Source organism: Ctenocephalides felis, unplaced genomic scaffold (genome assembly GCF_003426905.1).
Source record: "Ctenocephalides felis isolate EL2017-DRISC unplaced genomic scaffold, ASM342690v1 CF-g0.4_SCAFFOLD_01604, whole genome shotgun sequence".
Taxonomy (NCBI): Eukaryota; Metazoa; Arthropoda; class Insecta; order Siphonaptera; family Pulicidae; genus Ctenocephalides; species Ctenocephalides felis.
Window position 1 is genome coordinate 3398312 of NW_020537758.1, and position 23033 is coordinate 3421344.

General features: G+C 26.2%; 1 protein-coding gene across 1 annotated transcript in view; it reads right to left on the reverse strand.

Moving 5' to 3' along the window:
* Nucleotides 1-8698: 8698 nt before the first annotated feature.
* The window catches only part of LOC113372158 (allatostatin-A receptor-like), a 106178-nt gene continuing 91843 nt past the window's right edge, over nt 8699-23033 (reverse strand). Inside the window, exons 5-6 of the mRNA XM_026612488.1 lie at nt 18549-18780; nt 8699-8896 (exon numbers count right to left, since the gene is read on the reverse strand). Coding sequence (XP_026468273.1) covers nt 8849-8896; nt 18549-18780 — 280 coding nt within the window. The 3' untranslated portion in view covers nt 8699-8848. The remainder of the gene's footprint in view (nt 8897-18548; nt 18781-23033) is intronic.

Consider the following 23033-nt stretch of genomic DNA (forward strand, 5'->3'; position numbering starts at 1 on the left):
ATCACTTTGAATTCGATCTTACATTATTCTTTGTAAATCAATAGAAAATTCGAGAGAAAAATCTTTCATATTCTTCAGTATTTAATAGAAAATTTGGGACATTTGTTTGGTTTTTGTCAAATAACTTGAAAATTTTGTTAACTAAAATTTAGTACAAAGTAGTATATATATTTGGAAACTAAATTTTCGTATAATTTTTAACCGGATCGCGAATTTGTGTCTGTCTACATTTTATCAAACAACTTGAAAATTTTGTTCTAGGCATTTCAATTTATTTATATTAGTAAAGAATAGATAAAATTTAGATTTATTTATTTTATTTATTTATTTATTTATTATCTAAATATAGATTTAGATTATAGATCATAAATCATATTAAAACCATAGACTGCTATCCGTGATTTTGTTAAAACTACAGTTATGATATCAAATTGTTCGATTATAATAAATGATTTATTTGAAGTTGAATCCATGGATACTATCCATGGATTGTTTTAAGAGCTTTTTTTTTAACTTTGGAAATGATATCAAGTTATTCGATTAACATAAATGATGTACCTACAAATTATTCAAATGTTTTTATTTTTTCACCGAGTTTTTGTGGTTTTACTTTCAAATAAAATATTCAAAGCTTACTTATTGTTACTAGTCTGGTATTAAGTAACAAGTAATCTTATTTTAAATGTATACCCTTAGAATGAATATTTATTCTTTTCACAGGTACTTATGCACTTATAGGAACAGGAACCATAAAATCTGGGTCTCCCCTACACTAAAGGACATTTATGATCAAGAACTTATTGGACAAAGTTTTTGGATGATTTTTTATTACACCAAGGACGAAATCATCCTGTTTGATGAGCTTTCAGGGCGTGTTCCACTGGAAAACAACAAAAACTTTGGTTGCAACATCGGAATTTTAGCAAAAAAATAGATTTGTTTTCGCTATTTTGGAAATGTTTTTACTGATTCCAAAAGATTTTCGAACGCTGATTTCAAAAATGCTATCTATTTTTGGATAAGCCCACATACATCCCCCCGAAAAATCGAAATCTTTGGTTGCAAAATCAATTTTTCTTTAAAAAAAATCGGCTTTCTTCGCGATTTTCAAAATGTTTTGATTGGTTTTGATTGATTTTGGGACGCTTTCGAAAATATTATCCGTTTTTGGATAAATCCACATACACCCTCCGAAAATCGAAATCATTGGTAGCAAAACCAAAATTTTACTAATGAAATTAAACTTTTTTTTCGCGATTTTCAAAATGTTTTGACCGATTCTGATAGTTTTCGAGGCGCTGATTCCGAATATGAAATTAGTTTTTGGAAAAAAAATTTCTTCTGCCCTTGGTACCAAATTGAAGTTTGAAAAATTGCCAACTTTGAAGCTGATTTTAACTATGAAGACGATGATAAATTTGTATTTTTTTGGTTTGGTATAAAGATTGTACTTTAGTCTACACAAAGCATTAATTAAAATTATTAATTTCATTCATTAAGTGCCTTAAAATTGCATTTGAAAGTCACGATTTTGGCCAATTTTGGCTGCTCCTGATAGACTGTCTTTTTATCGAAAAAATAATAAGATTTTTAAATTACACCAAAGTAGGTTTGGTTTACTGCTAACCAGGCGTAAATATAAATTTATTAAAAATTATCCTCCTACTTTTTCTTATCTTTTATATATATATATATATATATATATATATATATATATATATATATATATATATATATATATATATATATATATATATATATATATATTTATTTATATATTATATATATATATATATATATATATATATACATTATGTCGATTTTTGTAATACTGACACTCAATAAATTTAATTCCATCTATATGTCTTATTTATTTACACAGTTTGAAAAATTATTGGTTCCAAATATTTTTTTCAGTTAAATGGGGTTCGAACTGGCGAAACTCGAATTGATATTCTGGCCTGAATCGTATCTTTACGACCTCGGCCATTCGCACATTTGGCATACTACATTTTTAGGGAACTTATATCTTTCAGTTTGAAAATAACACTTTATATTTTTACAAAAGACAACGGTTTCGTAAAACCAATTGGCCGAGATCGTTAAGTGACCACTACGGTAGCTCATTGTATCTCGGTTCGAATCCTCAAGTTGCTTGAAAAATTCGAATGTATAGTTTTTCATAATTATCAAATATTAGTTCAAAATATTAAATTCAGGTGTCGCATTTCGACCTTGACACTTAGAATATTTCTGAAAAACAAAAAACTCAAGTTTCGCACTTGACTGTAAGAGAGATACATAGAAAAAAAAAAAGAAAAAAAAGGTAGAGGAAATAACTCGGGAAAGAGAGGGGTAGAGGCAGATGATGAATAAGAGAGATGTGTATGATACATATTCTTTATTAATATTCAATATTAATATAATATAGGAATAAAAATAACTTTTATCATCAATAACTTAAATAGCCGAGTGGTTTAAGGGACCGCATACTCGGTGAAATCGCTCTGGAGGCAGAAGGTGAAGTGGATCGAGTCCAGCTGAAGGCGACGACAAGGAACTCTGAAGCAGAAAAAATGGAGCAGTGCTGGTGAACGGCTGTTGGCGAGCGCAAAGGGTCCTGAAACGAACACACCAAGTGATGGTCAACCAGAGGTCCATGATGCGAGAGGTCACACGCAGAGAGACACATTGTGGAAGATGCATGCCGAACCCAAAAATCTACCCAAAAACCACAACATGCGAGAAAAAACACCAAAAAAGGAAAAAAAAATGTGAAAAAAAGCGGAAAAAAGGGAAAAAAAGGGGAAAGAGGAGGAGGAGGAAGGGGAGGGGAAGGACCTAAAAAAAACCCCCCTAAGTCCCAGATCAATTTTTCTCTTTTCTGTTCAGCGTTGAAACTTTTTTATGGTTTTTAGTGTTCCCTCACACCAATTCCCAAAGCCAACACTCGAATGAAATAAAGTCCACGTTGAAATTTTCACAACGAGAAAAAATTACTGGGACTTAGTTAAAATATTTAACTTTGCCCCAATAAAATTTTCTCATTGTGAAATATTCAATGTGAGCCTCATTCATTCGAATGTTGGCTTTGGGATGACATAGCATGCATAAATAACTCGTCTGTCTTAATTGAAAAGGTTTCAGAAAATTTGGACTTAGAAAAAAAAAAATATCTGAAAGGACTTAGAAAAAAAAAATTATTCGAAAGAATTATAATCAGAAAATTTGGACTTAGAAAAAAAAAATATTCGAGAGAATTATTTATTTAATCGATGAAATGAAATGATATTAATCGAATTAAAATTGTTTGTACGACTTGATAAAACATGTGAAACCTTTACAATTAATCGAGACAAAAACAAATTTAGTTGACTTGAATAATATACAAATTATTAGAAAAAGCCATAAAAGAAATTCAATAAAACATGTAAAATGAAATAATGAAAAATGTTCGAAAACTTGAACGTTAAAAACTTCAAAACTGTTTAAAGCTGATTGTTATCCTTTGTAAATCGAATTAAATAATTTTTACTACTTGAATCGAATAATAAACTTGTAAACAAAATTATGATTTGTCTAATCATTCAAGTCAACTCTTTGAAACTTTGATTGCAAGTCTTGATCAAAATTGTTTTAGCAATAAAAGAATAAAAATCTATAATTTTGCTATGCAGCAATTATTTAAAATAAAATTACAGTAAAAGTATTTTAAAAGCTGAATTTAATTAACAATTTGGTAAGTCGTATTGAATATGTGAAATAATTTGATCAAAACCAACAATCGTGTTATCCATAAATAAGAATGCACATGCAGTCAATATCGCTACAGGGAAAACACATGATTCTGATACTGGAAATGTCAAATACAAATACAAATATTTTTTCTGTATAATAATGAACAAGAGGTGTGACAAAAAAAGAGATTTTTTATAAAGAAATTTGTAATTTGTAACAAAATACCATCAATTTAGGAGTTACCTAAGGAAGGATGCTAAGACCTCTTCAACAAATAAGTAGTCGATGCAAACAAAAACTGTATTGGTTAACTAATAATTTGGTAACAAAAATTAAATATATAAGAATTTTGAATTCTACATAATATTTTATCAGCTCATAGTGTTGTTATAGAACAAAAGAATTTCTGGTGGAATATTATTATGGAATTGTAATAATATAAATTACTTTCAATGTCTTTGATACATACGAGAAGTACAAACTTTTATCTTTTATATTGATTTAAAACATTCATAAAATTTTAATTGATAAGTAAATTAAAAAAACTGAATCAACATGTTTTCCCCATAACAAATTAAATATGAACATAATCTTTTATACATATGTCTGCCAAATTAATTTAAAATCTTTTGTTAGCATAATATTTGTAGTTGAATAAACAAAGAATATATTGCATTTTATGCATTAAAAATTAATAAAGTATATCTTATTAAAGAAAATGATATCGACGCGAATATAATAGAATAAACAATATTTTCAGCAGATATATGTATACAACTATATTAATAATGCATGAGCCAGAAAATATTTCACTAAAATATATACAGGCTGCTTTATAAATGATATCGGATAAGAAAGGCAAAAGTTCTCAAAGCAACTTTCAATTAATTTCATTTAATATGAAAAACAAGCATTTAATACATAACTATATAAGTAATATTATCATTACAAGCATAAAAAGTAGCATGTAAAACAAACTCGGTCATTAATTGTAAACCTTTTTCAGTAAATAAATTATGAGTAATATCTTTTTATTTATTTCTATTGAAATTATAGTTTCACTAAAGATGACTTAATATATTGTGTTGAAGTAAAGATTTTCAAATTTATTCAACTGCTTTAAATTCAAAAATAAGAAAAACTTAATGTATATATACTGCATATGTAGTACTTTATTTCAAATATTCAATATTTAATTCTTATGCGTATATATATATATATATATATATATATATATATATATATATATGATAAAATTGTTCTTGTACATCCATCCAGTAAATAAAAACAGTTTTATTAAAGGAAAATGTTTTTATTATGGAAACATACGTTTAGGGTCTTGATTTGACCCATCTTCAGTGCTACAATTAAATATTTCAGGATTACAATTTAAAACTATATAAAAAATACATAATTACAGAAAAATATAAATGAAAACATGTAAAAAAGCATGAATCTAACCAATTTAATAAATTAAATAAATAAAAACATTTCCTTTCAATAAAACTGTTTTTAATTACTGAATGGATGCCCAAGAACAATTTTATCATATTATTTCACCATCTGAAGAAAAACCTCTCGCCTTATATATATATGTACACACATAAGAATTAAATATTGAATATTTAAAATAAAGTACTACATATCAGATGTAGTATGATAAATGTCTGTATATATCAGAAATATAATCTTTGACTCTGTATAAAACATGCTTTGCACTTACATTGTTAGAAATCCTCTGCAGCAGCTCCCAGAACACTAATTCATTACTCGAACCACCTCTGGAGCATCTGCCAGAAATCTCAAGTACTCGACACAAAATCACTACTTTAGAACCACTACATAACTTTGTTCGTTACATGTCTCTTCGACTTATTGCAACTATCCGAGTAAAGTCTTTACACAATACACGACACACGACTTACATTAGAGACTTTCGTGAATTTAGAATTCGATAATAAAGAGATATGTGTTGGAAGTACTCAAATATAAATTATACATTTTACAATTGCATATATATAAATAAAGGATACATTGGCGCTGTAAATGAATTAATAACCTACAACAGCACATATATAAATTATACTATTGATAATGACATGTATATAATTAAAGGATACATTGGCGCTGTGAATGAATTGTTTAATTATAAAATTGATTTAAAATGGAGGCCCTGAAAAAGATGCTTATAAAACTATTCAAGGTACATTTAGGCACTTCCCCACATATCCATTTTTTCGGCTTTTAATTAACGTTTCACGATAAATTTATTATATCAAATCGATCTACTAAATTAATTACACGTTTTGATGCATAAATTAATTAAAACTAATCAAGGATTTAATTAAAAAACGTTAATTAACCCGACCGCATGGTAATCCACGAAAGTTTCTTTGACAATTGAAGTTGTCAACATGTGTCAGAATGACTGTCACCTCTTGTACAATTTAAAGCGCGAAATTCAAATTCGAAATTTAAACTTTGTGAAATTCACCAAAAGTGAATGGTTTTTTTTGAAATGTATAGCACTTAGTTACTTGCATTAAAAATAATGCTTTGATAAAATATTTTTTGATGTAATATACACTTTTGTCACGCAGGCAAGAATTTTCTTGATTCCAATGAGATTTTAAAGTACACCGAGTTGCTGTAGGATATCACAATATAAGACAATATTAGAGAAAATTTAATTTTGTACAAAATTGCTGAATATTTTCCTAGTTCACTGTTTGGAACTTACAAATAAGCAAGTGCATAAAATCACACGCCAAAAATTACTCTTATTCAAATACGATTTTAAAGTATTCCGAGTTGCTGTAGAGCATTATAATATTGGACAATATTGAAGACACTTAAATTTTGTACAAATTTGCTGAATATATCATATACATCCAACTTTTAGTTTAAAACTTACAAGACATACAATAAATAAATGCACTGCAAATAATATAAATCCAAATACTTTTATTCAACTTTCATAAATCATCAATAAAATACATTTATTAAAGCAAACATTTGTTTTTAAATCATTGTTAATATAATTATATATATCATATATATTAATATAATATTTTTTTATAATTACAATATATTTTATAATTATTTCCTAAACAAGTTGTTTTTAATATCAAAGCAAAATAATATATTTTTTAAATCTATTAACATTTAACATCTACAAATTGGGCATCTTAATATAATATATACATTCGTATGTAATATAATATTAAATAATATAATATATACATTGTTTTTTAAGTACTAAATTGTGGGTAAAAATATAATATATTTTTAAAATATTTTTTTTGTCAGTCAATAAATTTTCTAAACTACTCCGGAGCTCTGGGAGTAGAGAAAAAAATGTTGAGTGACTTTTATATATATATATATATATATATATATATATATATATAAATAGATAGATATATGCATGATTGATATATGGAATGTGCTTTAAAATTTTGGAAACCATTGACATTTTTTTTAATTCAAACAGCCACAAAACATATTATTTTATAAATATAAATATATTTATATAATATATTATATATATTTGTTCTCAAAAATGTTTTAAGCATTTTTGGTTGATATATATTATATATATATATATATATATATATATATATATTAATATATTTTTGGCCATTAATATACAATTATTAATATAATTTTTCAAAGAATATGATAAATACAATTTTTTTCATAAACAAATTTAATACTAGTCTTGCAAATTTAATTTAATTTATTAAATCTCTTCTAAAATATATTATTTATTAATAAAACTTTATTATTTTAGAGCATTATTTTATATTCTTGATAAAAAAATTGAAAATATGCAAAAAATGACTGAATAAATTACACAATTTTCTAAATAAATTTTCAAGTTTTAGATTTTCCAAAAAATTATGCATATATTAAATAAATAAATAAAAAAAAGGTTAATTAGTTTATATATATGCCAACGATCGTAGTTTTAATTTAGGATTTTTTTCTTTTCAAAACATTTGTGTTTTATCAAAAATTTCGATTTTTATAAAATTCTTAAGTACTTGCTGTTTTCCAGAAAAATATTTAGAACATATATTAAAAAATATAAATCACTTCTATTAAAAAACTCTAAATTTTTTTTATATTTCTTTAGACTTTTCTTTTAGACTTTCTTTGTAAATCTCTGCTAAAAAAATTATTAAAACTATTTTTTCTAAATAAATGATTTTAAATTAACAACTGCATATAAAATGACCAAAAATATAAAAAAAATCATATATATATATATATATAAATTAAATTTTTATAACATTGCATTAATTTTTTATTTATAAAAAATATTCACATTTATATTTATATTATATTTATATAATTTGTGGATACAATAAGAACTTTATTATATGTATATATTTATATATATATTTATATGCATATATATATATATATATATATATATATACATTTATATATATATATAATTAAATTTTGAATATATTTAATATTATCCTAATACATTTTATAATTATTTTTTAAGTAATTATTCTAAATAGAAACCGTCAATGCACACTTTTTTAAATTATATATATATATATATATATATATATATATATATTCAAAAAATTGTGCTTAATTTTATAAACATATTGACTATATAAAATTTACTATATATATTTATATTTATATATAATTTTATATTTATTTTCATATATATACCCTCGAATATTTTTGCTCTTTTATTTTAACTTAAGATAAAATATTTTTACAATTTTTGTTATATAATTATCTAATATAATAAATCATCATCTCAAGTTGAAATAAGAGCACAAATCATATCCAAGAGTACTTTAAATAATTTTAGTATTTAATATATATTTATTAATCTAATGAAACAGTTAAATTTGTCCAATATATATCTTGTACCCTAAAAAGCCTATTTTTTAAAAAAATCCCTAAATATATATAAAATAGGCCCAATAACATATTTTTTTCAAAATTTTATCTTAAACTTACAAATCACATCAGCAATTTTTTTATATTAAATTAAATTAGTAAAAATCTTTCCTTTATCCAGTGGTCCTCAAACTAGGGTCTCCTCCTCGCGCTGCTGCGAGGAGCTTCTGATGTTTCAGAGGCACTGGGACATCTCGGTCGTCTGATCATCGAATAGACTATTCTGGAAAAAGATAAAAAAAATTAAAAATAGATTTATTTATTTTTGAAACCTGCATTTGGCCATCAGTGATATAGTTAGTAGGTGAATTGAGGTGTTGGTGCATTTGTTTATAAAATCTTTTGTAACTTTTAAACTATTTGATTGATTTTGATGGTATGTTTGGGGAATATATGCAAAATTGTATGCTGTATAATATTGTCTAAGGTCATAATACTATACAGCAACTCGGTATACTTTAAAATCGTATCTAAGTACCGGCTATATATAAGTAATAAGGCTTATGAGTGACACTATTGTAGACTCGTGTAGGTGCATTTGTTTATTATATCTCTTGTAACTTTTAAACCAATTGATTTATATTAATAGTGTATTTGGGAAATTTATACAAAATCAAATGCTGTATAATATTGTCAAAGGTTATAATGCCCTACAGCAACTCGGTATACCCTAAAATCGTGCCTAAATACCGCTTATATATTCAATGAGAAAAATAGATATATACATTTATATATTGATTTATACACTACTAGGCCTTTATATATGGGGTCAGTATATTAGAAAAATAGATATATACATTTATATATTGATTTATATATTACAAGGTATTTATATATCGGCTGTATGTATTAGAAAAATGGATATATACATTTATATATTGATTTATACACTACTAGGCATTTATATATGGGGTCAGTATATTAGAAAAATTGATATATACATTTATATATTGATTTATATATTACAAGGTATTTATATATCGGCTGTATGTATTAGAAAAATGGATATATACATGTATATATTGATTTATACATGTTTTGGTATTTATATATGGGGTCAGTATATTAGAAAAATTGATATATACATTTATATATTGATTTATACACTACTAGGCATTTATATATGGGGTCAGTATATTAGAAAAATTGATATATACATTTATATATTGATTTATATATTACAAGGTATTTATATATCGGCTGTATGTATTAGAAAAATGGATATATACATGTGTATATTGATTTATACACTACTAGGCATTTATATATGGGGTCAGTATATTAGAAAAATGGATATATACATTTATATATTGATTTATATATTACAAGGTATTTATATATCGGCTGTATGTATTAGAAAAATGGATATATACATGTGTATATTGATTTATACACTACTAGGCATTTATATATGGGGTCAGTATATTAGAAAAATGGATATATACATTTATATATTGATTTATATATTACAAGGTATTTATATATCGGCTGTATGTATTAGAAAAATGGATATATACATGTATATATTGATTTATACATGTTTTGGTATTTATATATGGGGTCAGTATATTAGAAAAATTGATATATACATTTATATATTGATTTATACACTACTAGGCATTTATATATGGGGTCAGTATATTAGAAAAATTGATATATACATTTATATATTGATTTATATATTACAAGGTATTTATATATCGGCTGTATGTATTAGAAAAATGGATATATACATGTGTATATTGATTTATACACTACTAGGCATTTATATATGGGGTCAGTATATTAGAAAAATGGATATATACATTTATATATTGATTTATATATTACAAGGTATTTATATATCGGCTGTATGTATTAGAAAAATGGATATATACATGTATATATTGATTTATACATGTTTTGGTATTTATATATGGGGTCAGTATATTAGAAAAATTGATATATACATTTATATATTGATTTATACACTACAGGGCATTTATATATGATGTCAGTATATTAGAAAAATGGATATATACATTTATATATTGATTTATATATTACAAGGTATTTATATATCGGCTGTATGTATTAGAAAAATGGATATATACATGTATATATTGATTTATACACGTTTTGGTATTTATATATGGGGTCAGTATATTAGAAAAATTGATATATTATAGTGTATAAATTAATATATTTATATATCGATTTATACACTATTTTCCGATTAGATATGGTTTATGTATAAAAGTTTTTGTATAGCGAAGAAAATGCATTTAGGCATCACAGGCTAGGTCTATTGTCAGAGTATGTCGGGTTCAATAATGCTTGGGTATAATAACCACTTTAACTCTCTTGGGGGGAGGATTTAGAAAGCTATAATTTTTTTGTCCTAATTGATTTTATTTGCTATTTTTCTTACCGAATGTCAAGTTCTTTAGTAATGAGGCTATTGTACTCGCAGATGCATTTGTTTAGTATATCTCTTGTAACTTTTAAACCGTTTGCTTAATTTATGCAAAATTAAATAATCTATGACTTTGTCTCATATTATAGGATCTTACAGCAACTCGGTATACTTTAAAAATATAGCTGAAATAATACTAAATGTGTTAGAAGTGACGAACTTAAACAATCCATACATTTGTTTATTATATCTTGTAACTTTTAAACCGTTGGTTTAATTTAAATAAAATATTCTCCAAATATGTTCAAAAGTAAATGATCTATAAAATTTTTCAACATCATAATACTCTATAACTATTAAATATACTTTAAAATGTCACTCAATCATAAAATCGACTATTGACTCTTTAACGCTTTAATATTCTGCTCTATGTATTTTATATTTCCGATATTTATATTTGCCATCGCTTCATAAATATTCTAACAATATTATTTCCGTGTCATATATTATTTAGGTCACTATAACCGGATAATAATATAAATGCGAACAATAACGTTATATTCGCAATGTCTTCTCTCATTATTATATTCGGAGGAGGATAAAAGCTTTTGGTTATAATATGATTAAGGATTTTCTCTTTTTTGGCTAAGTGCCATCGTGAAAGATCATTTATATAGATTCACGCACGTAGGAAAAAAAACTAGCTGTAAGTGGAATTCTGTCTTAAGGCAATTAGGGCATCGTGCCTTAAGGCAAATTGCTGGAACTTCCCGTACCAAAAATTATTATTTTTTTAAAAACGATTAACATTTTTGAAAAAAAATTAATTAAAAAAAATAAGATTTCTGAGAAACTATAAATTTGACAAAAAATTACTTTTTTTGAAAAAAAAAATTATATGAAAAAAAAATTTTTTTTGAAAAAAAAATTTTTTTTTGGATACAAAAAATTTTTTTGAAAAAAATGTTTTCTTCATTTTGACATATTTTGGAAATTCTGAACTTTTTTTCAAAGCAATCGCACTGCTTGAACTGCATAGAGACGAAATGTCAAAGCGCGCATGTGCCGCGCCGCCGTCTAACGCGTAAGCATTGGTACGGAACCCATAAAAATGTAAAAAAAAAATATACTTATTGTTAAAATCTCTATAAAATATCTGATAATTTGATGTGCATATGTCTAAGGATAATTTTTAACCGCCGAATGGCATTATTTTTTACTTTTTTCATTAGATCTCCGAAACCGCTAGACCTGCCTCCATGAAAATTTGATCAATTCTACATCTTGTCAATACAAGTAAAATGTTTTTTGAATTATTCAAATCGGACGCTCCGTTCTCTTAAAAACGGAGGTACCGTTCTTGGCACTTTTTGCCCCGTATCTTCGGAACGGCTAGACCTGCCTTTGCCAAAAACTAATCAGCACGTCTCCTTATCAATACGAATCGAATGTTTTTTGAATTATTCAAATCGATTGATCCGTGTTCCCAAAATCGTCGACGAAAATTTGTATCCGCACATACATACACACACATACATACATACATACATACATACATACATACATACATACATACATACATACATACATACATACATACACACACACACACACACACACACACACACATACATCCATTTTTTCTAAGGTATGCCAAAATGTTCAGAAGGTTTTGAAACGTCGAGAAATGCAAAAATTTTCATTTTCGATTTTTTTGCGATTACTATAACTTACCCTACGGGAAGTTAAAAAAACTTGAAATTTTTCTAGTTTTCTGTTGCGTTTTATGAGTACACCGAGTGGCTGTAGGGTCTTATGATGTTAGACAATGTTATAGATTATTTCATTTTCAATAAATTTGCATAATATTTCATTTGGATTGAATAAACAGTTTAAAAGTTACAAGAGATATAGTAAACAAATACACAAATTAAGCGTTAAAAACTAAGACACTAATAATACACGCAATATAGTATTAGGGTTTCAAATGTATTTTTAAAGTATACTGAGTTGCTGTAGATAAATCATTTATTACAGAACAAATTTACAGCATATCTCATTTATATAAAACAAACGGTTTAAAAGTTACAAGAGATATAATAAACGAATGCACAAATTGCTTAAGTTAGTTGGACAAGTTACTAGCAATACGTTCATAGTGTTTTTTTTTTGCTTTAATTGCAATTTAAAGTATACTGAGGTGCTATAGGGTGTTATGATGATAGACAATATTATAGATTAATAAATTTTTAACAAATTTGCAAAATATTTTATTTAAATTAAATAAACCGTTTAAAAGTTACAAGAGATATACTAAATGAGTGCACAAATAAATTATTACTCTCTTTATAATTCCTTTCAGACGGATTACGATAAAAATTCCATTAGCGTCCGTAAATTTAAAATCGATTGGAAATTTTTTATTGAATATATTAAGTCAAGATTTCCATTATTTTATGCATATAGAGTGCCACTTTTAAATCAATCTTGAATATTCTCTATTATATTTTTGACTTTGATTAATAGAGGACGAGATAATTTAATCAAAACTTTGTTGGAAATGTAATTAATAGTTGGGATAAACGTAGTTTTAAATATTTATAGTAGAAATTAAATAAATACATTAAAAATTCTTTAAAATCTTTGGATTGATATGGATGATATATTGAGATTTTTTTACAAAATTAAATAATAAACACACAGAATCCATTTTACAATAAAGTGCATGAATTTTATATATCGTGTATATCTTGTAAACTATTTAATTGATATAAATTAAAATAATTTTTATAAATACTCATAAAATTAAACTGAATTTTAAATTACAATATCGAAGCGATATTTTTGCTAGAGCTTTGGCTTATCATCTCTAACTTCCAAATGATTCGATTAATGTAAATGACGTATTTAGAGAATTTGTTGAAAATTTAATAATCAATTAAATATTTCCAAGAAGTCTTTGGCTTTAAGTCTGACTTTGTATTATCGTACAATTTTCCAAGATCGACGTTCTATTTCTATTATCTCCTTTTCCCCAGCACTAGTGTAGTGTGTTTTTGTCACAAATCCGTTTGTTAGTTCGTTCGTCGGTAATTCGAATTCGAAACATCGAAAACCGCTAATATGTTGTTTGCAGTTGATGCGATTTGTCAGCGGGCATTTTCAGCACTTTTGGCGGTCAAGCGGTCACCTGTTCGAATTGGAAGCGACCGCCGCGGAAATTGGATAATCGAAGTGGATTTTCATTAAAACACCTACACTTTGAAAATTAACTCTGGAAATAGATTGAATAACAACATGTGTGGTAGTAGACAGTATTATAGACTGTTTAATTTTGTGCAAATTTCCAGAATACGTCATTCAATTTAATCGAATGGTTTAAAAGTTATGGATGATGTACTAAAGTAATGCGTTTAGGCAAAAATACAACGCATCAGAATTATATTTCAGCATTCAATATCAATTTTCGAGTACACCGAGTTGATTCAGGTCATTATGATATTTGACAATAATGCTTATCATTCAATTTCGCACAAATTTTGCAAATATTTCATTATTGGCAATCCAATAGTTTGCGAGTTATAGTAGATATTCTACAGTAATGCGTTTTGGTCAACAGGATTATAAAAATGTGTTCAGTATCGATTTATGAGTATACCGAGTTGACGTAGGATATTTTAGTGTTAGACAATATTGTAGCTCATTCAATTTTAAACACAAGTCTCAAATTCATTATTTATACTAAATAAATATTTTAAAAGTTATGGACAAACTTCACAACTAATACATTCTAACACAAACACAACGTGTCAAGATTATTTTTTAATTTTTTGGAGCTTGGACAGGTATACCGAGTTGTTCTACATAATTTTTAAATTAAAGAATATTACGATGTATTTAATTTCGTACAAATCTGTCTAATACGTCATCAATATTGAGCAAATAGTTTAAAAGTTATAGACAATATACTAAAAGAAATGCATTCTCACGTAAACATTACAAGTCAAAATTGTTCTCCAACATTCTGTTGTTTTTTATGGGTATACCAAGTTGCTCTAGAGTATCTTCATGTTAAACAATAATATAGATTATTTAATTTTGTACAAATTTCCTGAATACATCATGCACCTAAATCAAATAGTTTAGAAGTTATAGACAATATCCGAAAGTAATGCATTCTCACGTAAACATAACAAGTCAAAATTGTATATAAATTTTCTGTTTTATTTTATAAGTGTACCTAGTTGTTCTAGAGTCTTTTCATATTAGACAATATTATAGATTATTTAGTTTTGTACAAATTTTTCTAAATACATCATTTATACAAATCGAATGGTTTACAAGTTATAGACAGAATACGTATGTAAAAGCACTTTAGCATAAAATATCGTGTGAGCGTTGTATTTTTAATTTCTATTGCACTTTATGGGTATACCAAGTGGAAGTAGGATTTTTTGATGTTTTACAATATAGTTTATTATTTAATTTTATATAAATTTTCCAAATACATCATTCATATCAATCGAATGGTTTAAAAGTTATAGACTAAAGTTGCGTTCTAACACAAACTGTTGAAATGTTGACGTAAAGTAACAATTTACCTCACACATACAGTTCCTCGAATTCTGATGTCAAACGAATGAGAATGACTTGAAATGTCGAGGAAAATAAAATAAGCAAACTGATGCAAGGAAGAACTCTACTAACGAACAAATTCAAAAGAAAAAAATATAATTTAAAAAAGAAACTCTACTGAAGAGCAAACTTGAAGAGTTGCAGGAATTATGAAAATGAACTCTGCTGACAAGCAAATTTAGGCAAGAAAGACAGAATTTTAAAAAAGGACTCTACTGAAGAGCAAATTATCAAACAACCTAGAAAACAAAAAGAGAATTCTACTGACTAGTGATTTAGTCTACAACCAAATAAAATACGACTTTACTGACGAGCAAATTTAAACAGAATTGTACAAAAGAATTCTGCTGACAAACAAATTATGGCAAAAAAGACAAAATTTTTAAAAAGGACTCTACTGACAAGTAAATTATTTAGCAATCTAGAAGACAAAAAGAGGATTGTACTGACTGAGTTCGTTTATGACCAAATAAAATAGAACTCTACTGACAAGCAAATTTAAAGAGAACTGTAAAAAAGACCCTGTTGACAAGCAATTTTTTGCAAAAAAGGCATAATTTAAAAAAAAGGACTGGAAGGACCCGACAAATAAAAAAAAAACTCTACTGGCGAGCAAAATTAATGAAAGAAACCCTAAAAAAAAGACCAAAGTGGTGAGCAATTTTTTTAGAATAAGGTGGCTGAATAAAAGTTATATTTTAGTTTACGTCTACCCTCAAGATTTTTTTCTGTCTCAAACGATTCAGAATGACTTAAAACATAAAATTTTATTCTAATCGAATATTCTGGCGAGAACATAAAATTCTCCTTGGGGATGTTAAAAAGTGAACTATAAACTAGGGATGCCAAGGGCTTAGGGATGGATACATATACATGTATATATATATATATATATATATATATATATATATACATCGTATTTATACAAGTGTGTGTCTATATAATACGATATGACATGTATCACAAAGGGGCGCCCCTGTTAGATGTCTCGGGGTGTCTCCGCACATAAATATGTGTTATCCAAGAATCCAGGGGGGGTTTGTGACTGACTCGTGTAGGGTGCTGCCGGATCACGTGGCACAGAATAAAAGAGTGAGAGTGGCACTGTGTTGTGAGTGTCAAGTCGACGCCAATAAATTCCTGACGAAAATATTTGATGTCTCTTTTAGGAATTTCGTATCTTGTATCGTATAAATCTCCGAAAAACAGGGGTTGGAGGGTAGGTAGATATACATATATATACATATATATATATATATATATATATATATATATATTGTGTGTGTGATTCTGAATTTGATGTTGACATGTGTATTAACAAAGTCTAGTTATCGGGCATAATATCAATAAAAAACATAAATTTCTTTCAAAAATATATTTAAAATCCATACGTTTCGGCTATAATCCTAGCCTTCATTCAGTAGAAAAATTAGTTAATCTTAGTGTTAAATTGGAAAATTTTAATAATACATGGTTTCAAGATATGGTAATGCCCTACACTATGTATTATAAACTAATAAAAAAAACGAATTGTAAGTACTATTTACTATTTTATTTTTTCTTTTCACTCCAATTCAATTGTTTTTAGTTTTTAATTTTATTTTTAGTTTCCACTGAATGAAGGCTAGGATTATAGCCGAAACGTATGGATTTTAAATGCATTTTTGAAAGAAATTCAAGTTTTTTATTGATGTTATGCCCGATTACTAGACTATCAATATATAATATATATATATATATATATATATATATATATATATAATTATAATTATTAACTTCCCGTAGGGTAGTTATAGTAATGAGCCGAAAATCGAAAATGAAAATTTTTGCATTTCTCGACGTTTTGAAGGTTTCTGAACATTTTTAAGGGGCATACTTCAGAAACTAAATGAATGTGTGCGTGTGTGTGTTTTTGTATGTCCGCATTTTTTCCTCAACGTTTTCGGGCGCACGGATCAACCGATTTAAACGGTTCAAAAAACATTCGATTCCTATTGATAGGGAGATGTGCTGATTAGTTTTTGGCAAAGGCAGGCCAAGCCGTTACGGAGATACGGGGCAAAGGGTGCAGAAAATACAAATCCAGTTTTAGGCAGAACGGAGTATCCTATTTGAATGATCTAAAAACATTCAATTTGTAATGATTGGGAGAAGAGGTGATTAATTTTTGGCAAAGGCAAAAAAAAGAGCTAAATGTGCAAAAAATGGCAGTTTTTGATTGAACTAAGCGTTCGATTTGAATGATCTAAAAAACTTTCTGCTTGTATTGACAAAACAATTGCTTTTGAGGATAAAAAATTATTACACCTTTTTTTTATTTTGCATAAAATATTTTTGTAATTTTGGATTAAAAATTCAAAAAATTACCCAGGCTAAGCGTCACTCCGGTACAAATGTTTACCCAAGTGCGTTTAGACTGTATATATACTGGAGCACTATTCCAATTTTGTGAAAACTGGAAAACTATTGAAAAATGTGAAAATGCCGCCAAGCTAAGCACAGTATAAGTGAGAATGTCGCACAGAATTATTTGCAAGTGCGTTTAGACTGTGACTATACGGGAGCACTTTTTCAATTTTGTGCAAATTAGGAAACTATTATTTTTTTAAATTGAATTCGAAATGAAATGACGATTGTTAATGTTCTGGAGATAAATTGATTGATTTATGATTTACATATGATTTGCTCAGATACAACAAGATAGCAAAAATAATGAAAGTTACAGTATTTGTAATATCACGTTTAAAATTTCTCGAATATTCCATTACGGTACTGGAAGTTCCAGCAATTTTCCTCAAGGCACGATGTCATACACCACTAGTTAAATTATCTTTTTCCCATTTACCTGTCTGCTCCTAGAGTATGTCGAGTGGTCCAGTTGCGTCGTGTGCGTGTTGCCCTCTTGTGGGTGTAATAATCTCGTGTCGGGGGTATTTTGTTGGCCCTGTTGCCCCATTGTTGCCGTTGCCCCCGTTCGGCCCTGCCGTGCTCTTCGTCGCCGCCCCGAACGGCCCGCCGCCGCCTCTGGTCGTCTGGCTTGCACGCCAATGCTGCGTCGGACCGCGGCAATGCACCACCTGGATAATGGAATAGAAAATTTATAAAAATGGAATTATATATGTATATATATATATATATATATATATATATAAATATATAATTACATATTTATAAATTCTTGATATATATATATATATATATATATATATATATTAGAGCCAGTCGATTTAAAAGTTGCATATGTTTTTCAGATATTAATGCACGGGACATCCGAATTCATTTTAGAGATATGGTTTCTTCGGCAAAGTATCTTATTTTGATCCAAACCAAATTAACTACATCGAAAAAAATTCAAAACATATCAAATAAACAACTATCCGACTATCTTCAGCAATATTCCCAGCTTAATCATAATTCTAGAAACGCATTTAATCTGATGTTTTTCAAAAATTTGTCAACAGTACCTTTTTGACCCATAGGCGGGGTAAAATGGAACAGCTAGAAAACGAAAAAATCTAATATCTTATTTTTAATTTTGAGGGGATTCTACAAAAAAATATCTACATTGTTCAACTAATGCTAAATATAAATTTGATGGGTACATTTTTTATAGAGAACACTGTATAACCTGGATCTGGTATTTCGTAAAAAATATTTATCAACTGGGTTAAAATACCTATTTATATAATTTATCTCTTGTAAAATTGTTTTATTAACTTAATTCACTTTTTTATTTGCTAATTTTCATTTTACATCTTTGCCAAGGTTAATGTCTAGTTGGTCCTTTTTATCCCACTCACGTATAAAATTTCATAGGGGTTGTATAAAAAAAACTATTGAATCTAACATAATATTAGCAATACGCTTTTTAAATGTTTTATCCTATAAAACATTTAAATAGCGTGTACTTAAAAATTATATTAAAGTCTCATCAACTAAACAACAGTGCTCAAAACCAAAAAAATCAACAACAAAAGTATATATTTTTGTTATGTATTTTCAAACATTAGGGTTTATATTCTGATAGCTTTGTCATAAGAATCAAGGTGATGACTGGTTGCAAAACTTTTGCGCTCTACTTGCAAATACTGTTGATAAAAAATCCTAACTTTAGTTGTTGTTTAATCTCCGCTCTACCCTATAAAAAATGTTTAGGGTAAGGTTGCCTAAGTCGTACCTTACAGAAAAATAATGCTGAAATATTTAGTGCAATTAAATTGAAAAAAAAACTTTGATTAATAACTGCTGCAATTTTAATATTTTTATTATCCTAGAAATTTTTACGTATTCGAAAATCTGCTTTCGGCAGAATTAGAAAACTTAGTTGCCTTAGTACTTAGTAGTACCTACTTGGACCTTTACAAAAACTGATATTGTAAAAAACTGGATTTAGAATATTATTTTTTCGGGAGTCCATGTCTCTGATCTATGGACTTTATTCCCCAAATTTTCATAAATCAGTATTTAATTTTCTATGTCTGTTATAGGCCTAATATTATTTCTCATTACATAAATCCTTCGGAGGGCGTCCGTTGAGAAAAATGTTAAATTTTTTATTCTTTTTGAAAATATTTGGATTTTTTTGAAAAAATCAAGTGAAAAATAAGTACATGAGATATTGTACGATACCCTCCCTCCCTTATGTGATATTTCGTAATTTTTTGTCAAAACCCCCTCTGTCTAAAAACATCACGTGATTAATGGACGCCCCTTCGGTCATTTTTATTGTTTTTTTTTAGAGTCCTTGTTTCTTGTCCATGGACTGTCTTATCCCAAATTTTTCACAATTTTCTATAAATCTAAGTATTTGTTCAATTTTTATCAGTACAATTTATCTAGTCTTGTTTTTCATATAGTTTTTGTCTTTCTCTTTAGAGTCCATGTCTCTGATCCACAGTATTTGTTTTCCCATATATCATAGTCCTAGAATAGACTTATTTGTGTCCTAGAAAAAGGCCGATAATGATTTTTCTTTCTTTCATCCTTGTCGAGAGAATCCTTCCTTACATATAAATCTTTTTGGCAGTTTTTTCCTTAGAATTCGCAAAGTGATTTCCAAGTGTGATAATGCTTTTGTGATGATGATAGATTCCTCACCAGATAATAAACTAGAGGATATATATATATATATATATATATATATATATATATATATACAATCACACCAATAATTAATTCCAAAATTAATTAACATGAGATAGAATTAATTATTTGTTTTCACGTTAAAAGCGCTTTTATGCATGAACTAATTTATTATATAAAAAACTGTATGGTTAAATTCGAAAATTAATTAGCAAAACATCGATATATACAAAATTATATATATATATAAATAAATAAATAAATATATATATATATATATATATATATATATATACATGCAAGTGTGTGTATGTGTGTGTTAATGTTTGTCTAGTCTCTGTAGAGTTTTCAAGTGAATTTTATAATTAGTTTAAAACCTTATTAAAAAAGTGGAATTAATTAAATTAAGTTGAAACTCAAGCTGTACAAGTTAAATGGAAAAGGAGAGTCTACGTCTCTACGACTACTTTTTTGCATTTAAAAATTAGTCCGAGAGCCGGGGGATAATCGATACTTCTTTGGAGATAAAAATTGTTTGAAAATTCAAAATAAATATATAAATGTAATTATATTCAAAAATTGAATATTATAGTAATAATTTGACATATTAGAATTAACAAAACTTGAAAAAAAAATAAATTAAATTAAATAATATTAAGTAATTTTTGATTATAAAATTATAGGTGATGATATTTGTTTAAATTTCTGTTAAGGAAAATTCTATATTTTTGCCAGAAAAATTTAAATAATTTTACGATTTTTTACTTACAAATTCTTAAATTTCTGTTATAAAAATTCCATATTTTTCTCAGATAAATTTAACTAATTTTACAATTTTTTACTTTTTAGAAAAAAAAAATTCTTCTGTTTATTTTGGCTTTTGTTGTTTTTATTGTAAAATTTCTGTTTTTATTTTTAATCCTAATAATTTTAATTATGAGCTTTTCGTTTTAAAATTATATATTTTTTTATTGCTGCATATAGAAATTTTGGTGAGAATTAAATTATATAAATAAATAAATTTAAAAACTCAATTCCACTTTTTTTAGATAATTTTTAAAAAGAAATATAAAACTGTAATTATATTAAAAAATAATTATTATAGTAATAATTGGACATATTAGAATTAACAAAATTTGAAAAAAAAATTAAGAAATAAATTATATTATGATGAGTTAAATGATATAAAGTAATTTTCGATAATAACATAACAAGTGATGATTTTTGTTAGAGAGCATTATATATTTTTGACAGATAATTTAACGAATTTCACAAATTTTCACTAATTTTATTTTTTGAAGAATTCAATAAAAAAATTGTAAAAAGATAAAAAAAATCTGACAAATTCTTCTCTTTATTTTGCATTTTTATAGTAAAAATTGTAGTTTTTTATTTTTATTCCTGATTATTTTAATTATGAGCTTTTTGTTTTAAAATTATAAATTTTTTATTGCTGTATATAGAAATTGTGATAAAAATGAAATTATTCAAATAAATAAATATAAGAACTCACTATCACTTTTTTATTTTTTTATGTCAAAAGTATGTAACAAAAGTCCACCCAGCTCTCTTATTAATTGCATTGTCAGCAAAGAAATTTCTAATAAGGAAAAAGCTCGAGAAAAAGCTTTCACGATTTTACGACAACTAATTTTGATACTTACAAGAAAATAATAGTTGTTCAGGAATTTTCGTTTAGTCTATAGATAATAATAATTAGATATTTAAGCCAATTATGATAAACTAAAAATATAAAAAAAAATAATAAATTGATGAATAAAATCAAATCAAAGGAAAAAATCAAAGATAATAAATTTTGAAAAATGTATAATATACTTGTATAAAAACAATTTTTTTTTAAATGATAAATTAATATTTTGATTAGTAAAATTTAATTAGCAATTATGATTTGTTTGTACACTACTCCACCACAAAAAATTATAATTATATAATTATTTAATTTTTTTTATATATAGAACGAAATGTTTAGGTTTTTTTAGATGGAAATTAAATCAAATAAAAGTATCAAAGATATTCATTAATTTTTGAAAAATGTATGATGTACTTGTATAGAAAATAATTTTTTAAATTAAAAAATAAAGTATTAAATCTGATTAATAAAATTTAATTAACAATTATAATTTGTTTGTACATTGCTCCACCCAAAAAAATGTAATTTTGTTACTCAAAAACTATTTAAAACAATATTATTTTATTTATAGAAGGAAATGTTTAGGATTTTTTATAT